General features: G+C 53.6%; 1 protein-coding gene across 1 annotated transcript; it reads left to right on the forward strand.

The window, feature by feature from the left end:
• Window positions 1-5,033: 5,033 nt before the first annotated feature.
• LOC139009527 (mastin-like) lies at window positions 5,034-10,301 on the forward strand. The gene is made up of 6 exons (XM_070413795.1): window positions 5,034-5,351; window positions 8,134-8,194; window positions 8,391-8,559; window positions 8,784-9,055; window positions 9,915-10,051; window positions 10,137-10,301. Exons 1-6 carry the CDS (start codon window positions 5,034-5,036, stop codon window positions 10,299-10,301), a joined length of 1,122 nt encoding a protein of 373 aa, XP_070269896.1.
• Window positions 10,302-11,521: the final 1,220 nt, after the last annotated feature.

Genomic DNA, 11,521 nt, shown 5'->3' on the forward strand with positions numbered 1-11,521 from the left:
GGGTGGTTGCCCAAGGGGAGGGGGTTGTGGGTGGGGATAAAATTAATAAGGAAAAAAACAAAGCTTTCATGATCTCTATATTTATGACATGGTGTGTACCTGCAAATAAATTTAAAAAGAAGAGGGGAGCCCTGGCTGGTTTGGCTCAGTGGTTGAGGTGTCGGACCGCAGAGCAAAGAGGCCTGGGTTTGATGCCCAGTCAAGGGCATGTGCTTGGGTTGCAGGTTTGATCCCCAGCCCAGCATCGGGGTGCCTGTAGGAGGCATCCAATTGATATGCCTCTCACATTGATGCTTTTCTCTCTCCTCTCTCCCCTTCCCTTCCACTCTCTCTAAAAATCAATGGAAAAAATACCCTCAGGTGAGGATTAAAAAAAAATAAGAAGAGGGGATGCTGAGATAAAGTGCATGTGGGCATTCAGGCCAGCAGCTGTGTGTGGGGGGGAGGGGGGCAGTGCCCTGCACTCCTGCTCTGAGCAGGAGTCCTTCTGGCCTCAGGCCCCCATTGGGGTCCCAGGGTATGGGTCTAGTGACAGGAGTGGATGCACAGAGTGAGGGTAGGGCAGCGTGGGCATCAGGGTCAGGATCAAAGCCGGGGCTGTGTTGAGGATGTCTGAGCCCTGATAGGGGAAGGCTGAGGGCAGGTGGGCAAAGGGCACAGCTTCTGTTACCTAACAGCCCCATTTTGCAACACTGCAGTGGAGGCTGGGCCAGTGAGGGCGGGGTGGGGGTGCTGAGCGGGCAGCAATGTGCCAGCGTCCACGGGTCCTCACGGGTCACAATGGAGGTGTTGGACCTGGGGCAGGGATGGCTCCTGGAGGCCCTCATTCATGGCACTGGCTGTCCCATTCGGGCCCACCAACCATGGGACACCTGTGACCACACTGACAATGACACTGACCTCACTCACTCTGCCCGACGGCTCAGAGGGACACAGGCCACAGCGCAGCTTTGTGTCCACAGGACGGCCTTGCTCCTCACCGAGGGCAGCGCCTGTGACCGGCTCCCAGGCAGCACCCAGCTCTGCAGTGCCCTCCGACCAGGGCTTTGACAAAGGCCCCCGAGTTCTGTGCGCTGCTCCCTGGCACCTCTCTCGGTGGCTGTCCTCCCACAGCCAGGCCCTCTGTCCTAGACCCGGGGTGCCAGCCTGTGACACTCAGGCTGTCAGGGCTCCACCTCCACCACCCCCTCCTGCCTCCTGCTTGCTCTCCACCCTCCACGCTCCCTCCCCCGGTGACCCAGGCCCCCTGGTCCCCACCGTGTTCTAATGGGTGGGCATCTTGACTGGCATCACCTGGGCTACCTAGGCCCTGCCTGTTGGGCTCCTACTGCACAGGCCCCGCAGCTGGAGGTGCAGCCGCCTCCCTGTGGGACATTCCCAGCGTCCTGGTTGGTAGTTGATTGCTCTCCCCTGAGGTGATCACTTTTGCCAGGAGCAGTGCCCAGTGCAGTGGCCTGGCTGCTCCCCTGGCTCCAGGGCAGGCTGGGGAAGAAGGCTGGAAGCCCAGGGTCCCGCAGGCACACTGCCACCAAGGACTGAGTTTTCAGCCCCAGGCTGGTCTCCCTGCCCCGGAGCCTCCTAGGACCTCCCTCCACGTGTGCCCATGCATCATTGTCTGCATGTGTGTGGACATATGTGCATGTACGTGTGTGTGTGTGTGGTTGTTCAGTTGCATGGATTGGGACCGGCCGAATACTTGCAGTTATATGGTCATATGTGACTTCGATAGACATTGAACAGGAGCAGATCACAGCTGAACACCATGTGACAAGGCCACTTGCCCACAAGTTCACTGTCTGAGTTTACAAGGGGCGTCCTGTGAACCATCTTTTGTTACTGACGCTGGATATTTTATTTCTCGGCCTTTGTTTACTTCTTTGGTAAATACTGAGCCTGAATTTCTGTTCTCAGAGGTCACTTATAATTGCCTTGTTTGGAAAACAAGAGGCCACATTATTTTAAGCTTTCTCACACTTACCTCAAAAATGGGCACAAGCCCTCCTACATCTGGACATTTAAAAAAATATATTTCTAAAGAAATGTCAGAATGATTATTAAAAAGTATATATAACTCACAATGGTGAAAATACCAGTTACTAATATTCACAGGGACATGGCGGCTTGTACCTGGAGGGAAGTGACCAGTCCTTTCTGGATTTAGTACAAATAGGACAGAGAATGTCCTGTTTAAGTCAAGAAGTGAGAAAAATTATGTCAGAGTCAACCGAACAAGAGCATAAAGAATAGAATAAAAGATAGGCTAACTAAAGGAAGAATGTCAGGGGTAATTTAAAACAAATAAAAGAAGCACCTGGACTAGATAATAAAGAAATTACAGGGTTGCAAAACCAAAAGTGAGTTCCTTAAATCCTTAAATGAAATAGGCAAACCTGTGGCAAGATCCATAAGGCAGGAAACATGATGCACAAATAATATTAGTAATAAAGAGGTGACCAGACACATGGGCAGGGCAGAGATTTTTAAAATTCGGAAGAGGTTAGTATGAACAACCACATTAAACAAACTTGCCATCAGGTGAAATGCACCATTTTAGGCGAGTATAACTCCTGAGAACTGACTCTAGGAGAAAGGGAAACTGGACCAGATTTGTAATCATGAAAGGCCTGCTTCTGGGAGGTGAACATCCACCCAGAACTAACATATAAAGTACAACATGGGGAGTTACCCACAGCCTGGCTTCCTGGAGAATTACACCAAGACTTCAAGGCCCAGCGATCTTCCAGGGACAGCAGGAGAGGCAGCTCCCGGGCACACTTTCTGGAGAACAAAACTAGGCCCATAGAATAAAGGACAATTTCAGGACAATTTCCATTATGAACATAGATTGAAAAAATCCAAAGTAAAACATTATCAAACCATCTCCCAATGTGTAAAATAATTACCAAATAACCCAGGAAGGTCTAAACCACTGTGGTTGAACACCAATTAGTGCAACTTGCCACATTAACGGAGCAGAAATAGATGATAAAAACCATGTTGTAATCTCAATAGATATGGAAAAATGCAATTTTTTTGGTTGATAAATTCAACCATAGTTTTTGATAAAACTCTTAGCAAACTTGGGCCAAAGGTGACTTCCTAATTTGATAAAAGTGTCTTTCCCAGAAGCCACAGCAAACGTCCTGCTTACCTGGGGCACACTGGCAGCCCGCCCCCCCCCCCCCCCCCCGCCCCCCTGCCCGTGAATGAGGGATGATGGACAGGGAGGCCTAGACAGTGCAGGTGACTCCGGGCAGCACACAGTGATCAGAAATACACAAAAGGTGTGAGGACCAGGGAGGAGGAGAGGGGACCACCAGGAACAACACGGCGCTCTACACGGAACACCCAAGACCATCTGCTCACAATGTTAGAACTAGTGTGAGTGCGGCGAGGCAGCTTTGCCCACCATCAACACAGGTCCAGCGCTGAAATCCCACAGGCCTTCTAGACACTGCCCATGGCCACTAGGAAGAGGAATCAGTAAGATGGCATTTCCAGTGACTACTACAAACCCCCTGGGAAGAAATCTAACAAAACATGTGCAAGATTTCAGAGACGATATTGTCCGGTTGAGCTAAAGGACATAAGGTCCAAATAACATGGACAGATATGCGCTGACCATGGGTGGGAGAGGCAGCATCCTCACGCTGTAAGCTCTTATCAATGCACAGCCCTTCCCACAGAGTCCCCCTCACAGGATTTCTCAGGACACATGTCACGCCAACTTTTAGGTTTTGATGACAGGTTTGTGGGAGTAAAAAGTTATCATAAACTATTTTCCTTTGATTGAAAAGAGAACTAACCTTGGGTTGCAAGACACAATTGTATTTGACAAAAAAAATCTCTGAGTGAAATTTTTTTATTTTGTTAATCCTCACCCAGGATATTTTTTTAGCTTTTTTTATGTTTTGGTCTTTTTATCTTTTTATTGTCTAAAGGTTTACATATGTCTCCTTTTTCCCCTCCCTGCCCCCACCCCCCGACCTCCCCCCAGCCATTCCCACCCTGGGCAAGCACTCACAGCCCCAGTGTCTGTGTCTGTTGGTTATGCTGATATGCATGCATACAAGTCCTTTGTTGCTCTCTAACCGCCCCAACCCCCCAATCTCCCCTGCCACTTGTCTCTGCATCTATTTTGGTTCATCAGTTTATGTATTTTTTTGCCATTGATTTTTAGAGAGAGTGGAAGGGAGGCGAAGAGACAGAGAGAAACATGGAGGTGAGAGAGACACATTGATTGGTTGCCTCCCACACATGGAACCTGCACTGGGAATTCAACAGCTGACCCTTAGGTGGGCGGGCCACTGTTCTAACCATTGTTGAAACCACTGGCCTGGACTAATTTGTTATATTTTTAATGTCCGTGTGGAGTTGGTTATTATCTGGTTGATACGAGAAGAAAACAGTATTTAATCCTTGTTTCATAAATGCAGTATTTTCTCCTACCTCCCTGAAAACTTACTCAAACTTCTTCTATTTCTCATCATTGCTAGTTGAATAGGTTTGAATAACTTTTTTTCATTTGTTTTTACTTTGGTTTCTAACTTTCCAACTCAATACTTTCCTGGTCAGCCCCAACAGTTTTCTTCATATGTAAGAGCAAATCACTAAGTTTTGGGCTGGTTTATGCCAAAAATTACCACCGTAAACAAGTATACTTAGAGAGAGGAAGGGAGAGGGATAGAGAGATAGAAATATCAATGAGAGAGGAGCATCATTGATCAGCTGCCTCCTGCACGCCCCCTACTGGGGATTGGGCCAGCAACCTGGGCATGTGCCCTGATCAGGGATCAAACCTGGGACCTCTGGTTCCTGGGCTGACACTCACCTGCTGAGCCACACCAATCAGGTACAAGAACACTTTTCTAAGGAACAGAAACAACTGTTTATTAACAGTTCAAATGCTGACTCACATCTGTCCAGCTGGTTGGCTGGTGGACTAGTTGATTCTGTTCTAAGATGACTGGGCGGAGACCTGGGTTTCCCAGATGCCAATCCTCTGTTTTGCTGGGACCAAAGGTTCTCTAGAGATGGATCCTTCACCCTCCTCCTGGGGTGACCCCGACTGCAGGAGGGAGAGGACGGCCTGGGTCCTGACCGTGTTTCCAGCCTCCTGGCTCTCACCACCTTCCTCTGAGCTGGGTGACCCTCTTCAGCCCCTGCCAAGATCTGAGTTGCCTGGGACCCTCATGTTCAAGGTGGCCCCATCTGCATGTGTCCTGCACAGTGAGGTGGCTTCACCCAAGCACCAGAACAGGGGGTTGCACTTCTCCCCAAGCCCCTCTTCTTCATCCCCTCCATCTGATTCCCAGCGGCCCCTCACCAATGCCGTCTCCTCCTTCTTTGCTGTGAGCTGATACCGTGCATTTGTCTGCTGCTGTGCTGTCGCTGAGGCTGGTCTAGGAGGATGGGCAGGTCGGCCGAGCTGTTCCCTCGCCCTGCATCACTGAACGGCCACTCGGTTCCCGTTCCCACAGCTTTATGGTACCAGCTGCCTAGTTTGCCTCACTCTGCCCTGTGGCTTCCTGGGACACCCCCACCTGTATGTTCCTCCTCAAAAATTGGGGGTCACTTTGAATGATCCAGACTTGCCTGAAGTTCACATTCTATAGGGATTTTGGAAGAGTTGATATTGGATGACACCGTCTCCTGTTAACAACATTGAATGACATTTTATTTCGTGTGAGTGTCCTCCTCAAGGAAGTTTTGTGGTTGTCACGGACTCTAGATTAGGAATGTATGGATCTGGTCGTGAATGGAGTCTCTACCGTATGGCATCGCATTAGCTATGCCTGGGGTTAAAGATGAGTTTCTCCTTCTTTCTCTCCTGATTTGTATGTAAAACATCTGCCTTCCATCTAGACACCTTGGGAAACTTAATCTTAGCACCTCTTCATTGAGGCTTTTTAGATTTTCTGGGAGGAAGATCGTATTATCTGCCAGTGATAGTCATGAGATCCACCTCCCCCCCCCCCCCCCCCCCACCGCCCCTGCAAGACCCTCAAACCTCTTTTTTCTGTTTGGGGCAGATCTGCTCCTAATGCCCAAATGCCGTCTTTTCCCCGGTCTGCCCCAGCTGGTTATCGCCCAGCCTGGTGCCGGGGGACGGGAAGCCTGGGTCCAGCATCAGGCTGGGCGTTGGGGCCTGTGGCCTCTCGCTGACACCTCTGTGACTTGCCTTCCTGTCACCTGGGCTGAAACCAGCCCCAAACCCACATCCACTGTTGAGGTGGGTGAAGGTGGGGGCTCTGTCCAGACCAGAGGCAGGGAGGGAGGAAGCCCCCTTATCACCCAGAGGTCTCGCCCCTGGGCCTGTAGGACTTGCTGGGTCTGGGAGCCCAGCACCTTCCCTCCTGGGTGCTCGCTCCCCCCTCCACAGGGCCCCCGGCCATGTTGGATCCTGGTTGTTTCCTGACGAGATCCCCAGTGTCCCCTGAGGATTCTGGGTGCCCCCGGAGACACCAACGTCTCAGCAAGGATGACAGGGACTCTGGCCCAGGAGGGAATGATGGGTTTCTAGAGACCTGAGCTCATCTAGGTGCTGCAAAGCATCCCTTGATGGTCTCCTCACTGGGCTCACGGGGCACAGAGGACCGGGCAGTGGTTCAGGTGTGGGAACCCCTCTTCCTTCTCCTCTCAAACCACTGTTTGGTCCTGTCCCATGCTTGGTGGAGAATGATTCTCAGAATGTCAAAGGGCAGAAAAGTCTGTCCCTGGCGGGTGGCCGGCCTCTGCCTGGGATTGAACTTGGGGGACACAGCTCCTCCATTCAGAAAGCGTGGAGTGTGAGAGGGGCATTGGCTCCCAGCGCTGTGGGGGTGCAGGCGTGTGCAGGAGGTGAGGAGAGGTGAGGAGAACTAGCACTAAATTGGCACCTCTCACACCCTTTCCTGTGCATTTTGACAAAGCTTGGTCATGCATAGGATGTATGAGGACAGCTGAGCAGATGCCTGAGTGTCCTGTGGCGGGCGTTGCAGATGCCACAGACCCGGACCTTTAAATAAAACTTGATTCTGTCACAGTGTTGGAGGCTGGAAGTCTACAATCAAGGTGTCAGCAGGTCCCACAACCTCCAAAGGCTCCAGGGAAGGTGCCTCCTCCATCTCCTGGTGTGGGTGGCAAACTCTGTCTGCAAGTCCAGAGAGTCTGTCCTTTTTGGGGGACACTGTGAGCCTCAAAAGAAGGAGGGGGGCAGGGGCGCACTGGGCCTGCTGCTCTCCTTCTCCCTCCCATCCCACTCTTGGCTCAGGTGCCAGCCCCCATCCCATCCGTGCCCCTGCTCTGTGTTGATTCAGAGCATCTGATTATTTATCATTTATTTAGTTCCTCACTGAGGACATGCTTATGGATTTTAGGGAGAGGAAGGGAGAGAGAGATGTGAGAAACATCGGTCGTTTGCTTCTTGTACGTGTCCCAATTGGGGAATGAACCCTCATCCTAGGTATGTGGTCTGACTGGGAATTGAACTTGAGACCCTTCAGTGTACAGGATGAAGCAAAGCATCTCATTTCTTTATTTTCATGTGCAAACTGTCATCTTTCCACTGAAATGTCTCCAGACCAATATTTTTATTACTTTAATTTTTTGTTAATCCTCACCCATGGATATTTTTCCATTGATTTTTAGAGAGAGTGGAAGGGAGAGGGAGAGACAGAGGGAAATATTTATGTGAGAGAGACACATTTGTTTTCCTCCTGCATGAACCCTAACCAGAGTCGCGGAACCTGCAACCAAAGTATGTGCTCTTGACCAGAATCGAACCTAGTACCCTTCAGTCCATATGCTGATGCTCTATCCACTGAGCCCAACCAGCTAGGGCTCCAGCACCAATACTGAGTGTCTTCTCAGAGAGGAAACACCATGTATCTTATCTGATAGCTGGTCTGCTGGTCACCACTGGTCCCACTGAAGTGATAAGCCCCGCCTCCTCCCATGCCCCACCCCAAAGGAGGGCGGCTTCCCCTGGGCCTGTCTGGCAGGAGGATAAAGGGGCTCAGAGGGCCCAGGACAGAGGCAGACAGACCTGGCATGGTGAGGACGCTGCTCCAAGCCCCATCCTCTCCCTTCCGAGGCTGTGTCCCCGCCCCACATCTCCTCACTGGCTCTCCTCCCTGCCCTCTCCCCCTGCAGATGCTGTGGCTGCTGGTCCTGACTCTCCCCTGTCTGGGGGGCTCCGTACCTGTGACCTCAGGTGGGTCCTGACCCCCAAACCTGGCTTTTCTCCAATCCCCTGTCTCTGACCTCTCAGAGGCCGCCCCTGGGATGGGTGGCGATCCCCCTCTGAGGGTGGCTCTGGGAGGGACTGAGGATGGGGCCATGCTGAGTGCTGGGCAGCGGTGCCTGGGTCCCTGATGGCTCCTCCTCTACTTCCCCAGATCCCGACCCAGGGACTGAGCTGGTGGGCATCGTGGGGGGGCATGATGCTGCCGATGGGAAGTGGCCGTGGCAGGTGGGCCTGTGGTTCTGCCATCCAGCAAGTTCTGAGTGTATTCTTTGGTGTGGGGGCTCCCTCATCCACCCCCAGTGGGTGCTGACTGCTGCACACTGCATTCCAGAGTAAGTCTGACTCTGCCAGCACCCCGGGGTTGGGGTGGACAGTGTCGGGAGGCATGTGATGTGTGTTGGGGGCAGATGCTGGGCTGAGTGGCTGCAGACCCCCCACCAGGATTCAGCTTCCTGGCGCTCCCCTTGCCCACCACAGAGGGGAGGTCTCTGGGCTCTGAGGGGCTGGCCCACGTCCTGCCACAGCCTCTCAGAAGCCTTTGGCCTTCTGTCCCCAGGAGAAACCCAGTGACTTGGCATTTTAAGGTCCAACTAGGACGAGTGAGACCCTCATACAGTGACAGTGTGCAGGTGGCCAGGATCATCCGCCACCCCAAGTACAGCCTTGAAAATGAAGGACCAGGTGGGGTGGATGTGGCACTTCTCAAACTGGAGGCCCCCGTGCGACCATCTAACCTCGTCAGGTGGATCAGCCTCCCACCAGCCTCCTCCGCATTCCCCCCAGGCACACGGTGCTGGGTGACTGGCTGGGGCGACATTGCTTTTCAAGGTAAAAACCAAACCAGGATGACACCCTGGCGATGAAGGGGGCGGGCCAGGCTTTACAGAGGAGGCTCAGCTGGGGTCTGAGCTGGGTCCCTCCGGGGTCTCCCTTGGGTGTAGGAGGCAGACAGCTCGAGAGGAGTCTGTTAGGAGCAGAGACCAAAGTAGCAAGAGTGAGGCATGGCCATGGGCATCTTTTTATTTTTTAAATATCACCCAGGGATATTTCTTCTATTGATTTTTAGATAGTGGAAGGGAGGGGGAAAGAGAAACATCCATGTGAGAGACATATCTATTAGCTGCCTTCCTTACCGGGGCTGTGGATTGAACCTGCAACTCAGGTACTTGCCCTTGACCAAGAATCAAACCTGGGACCCTTCGGGCCAGTGCTCTCACCACTGAGAAATGCCCCCAGTGAGGCATTTCTCTCCCTCACTCTGCACAAGGCCGTGTCTTCTCTTCCGGGGTCCCCGTTCTTCCTGAGTCTCCATAGTGGGATGGAGAATAAGGAGAGAGAACTTCAGTGATGTCTCAAGGATTCACTATTAAATGGACAAAGTCAATTTTGACAGTTGGGCCGCTCACTCTGTATTTCTTGGGGGAAAGCACTTGCTCTGATTTATCCCAATAGAAATTATTTGTGGATAAAAAATATATTTCTCTGTTTCCTTTTGGAGCTTGGTACCCACAGTGTCAGCCTAGAGATTATCAGCCCATTGGCCTCGAGTGAACCCAGACAGTTTGGGTCGTGGGTGACTCCCTGGGTCCCCATGGGGGCACTGAGGCTCAGCGTGTGGTTCTAGAACCCGCGGCCTGTGACTGTCTGCCCCCTCAGGACCACAGGCTCACTGGGCTTCTTCTCACAGAGCCGCTGCCAACGCCCCACAATCTGCAGGAGGCGGAGGTCCCCATCGTGGCGAATGAGATCTGTCGGCAGCAATACGGCAATGTTATCCAGGACGACATGCTCTGTGCTGGGAGCGAAGGCCGGGGCACCTGCAATGTGAGACCCCCAGACTGTGGCCTCCATCCGTTGCTCCTGCCTGCAGGGGCTCTGAGTACTGACCCCCTGTCTCCTCTTCCCACAGGGTGACTCTGGGGGCCCCTTGGTCTGTAAATGGAGGGGCACCTGGGTCCAGGTAGGCGTGGTGAGTTCGGGGCACAAGTACTGTCATGCCAACTTTCCTGGAGTCTATGCCAGAGTGACATCCTTCTTGCCTTGGATCCTCGGTCATATTCATTCCTCTCCTTGAACCCGGGGCCGGGCAAGGCGGCTGCCCATGAGATGAAGACAGGCCCTCCAGGGTGTCTGGGGGACCCTCCCTGCTCCCTCCCAGTGCCAGCTCTTCATTGCACCTAGCGCCCCTCCATCCCTCCCCCAGCCCCCACCTGCTCTGAGATCCTCCTGCCTCAGCACCTCCATCAGCCTCTCTCCCCTGACAGGTAAAAGGGAGAGGCGGGATGTGCTCTGAGGACTCCTGCCTCCTCCCCACCCTCTGTAGCTCATTAAACTGCATGAAAAACTGCTCTGGACTCAGTGCACTTACCGGTGGGCGTGGCCAAGGCGGCCAGTGGGTGGTCCCTGCTGCTGGGGGAGCCCAGGCTCTGGGAGGGGGACCAGGTGGGATGGGCAGCTATGGCTGCAGCTGGAAGAGGGCGACCTGGCGGCTCTCCTGGCTGGGGTGGAGGTGAGTCTGCTGCCCGGGGCTGGAGGCCACAGCCCGGAGGGCCGCCCCCCAGAGGGTGCAGACCGTCCCTCTTCTTCCTTCAGTCGCAGTCAGTGTGTCATGGAGGCTTTAATGACCTGGACGTGGCTGCATGCAAACAGGAGGTGCTGTGTTTCCATGGTCACCGCTGCTCCCTCTGACCCGTGGCCGCGCCGAATCCCCATTTTCCAATGTGATCAACTCCTGGGACCAAATGAAGTGCAGCCTCATTTCCACCAGATCCTCAGTCTCCCGCTCTGAGCTTCTTTGGAGCAGGGCGGACCTGCAGGGACCTGGGACCAGCCAGTCCCCCTCTTACCCTCCCCACCCTCAGGCTCCCCCAGCTCCCTGGTCCTGGTTGGTTGGAGGTGGCAGAGAGGAGGGTGGAGAGGGGACCCCCATTCCACCAAGGCCTCTCTCCTGGCGCTGGTGCACCTGCTGGAGAGGCACCGAGGTGCACAGTCCCCTCAGGCCCAGCAGAGCCCCTCCTTTCTCCCTGGGGGTGGGAGGGGCTTCCAGTGGACAGAGGAGCTTCAGTTTCAAATCCAGGGAGTGAGAAGGGGCTGTGGAGTCCCCCCCTGCCCCAGGCAGTGAGGTGCACTTCCTGCTGGAGTAGGATTTGGGGGGCATGGCTGGTGCCCCGCTGGGGTGGGTCCTGCTCCTGCAGGTTGGGGCCAGGACCTAGGAGGGCCTGTGGAGCCTGAGGCGGCCTGTACTGTGGGTGAGGGGGCTCCGTAGCCTGCAGCGACAGGCTGGTCCCCAGTCTG

Source organism: Myotis yumanensis, unplaced genomic scaffold (assembly GCF_028538775.1).
Source record: "Myotis yumanensis isolate MYYU_CA2020_CCGP unplaced genomic scaffold, mMyoYum1.0.hap1 SCAF_4, whole genome shotgun sequence".
Taxonomy (NCBI): domain Eukaryota; kingdom Metazoa; phylum Chordata; class Mammalia; order Chiroptera; family Vespertilionidae; genus Myotis; species Myotis yumanensis.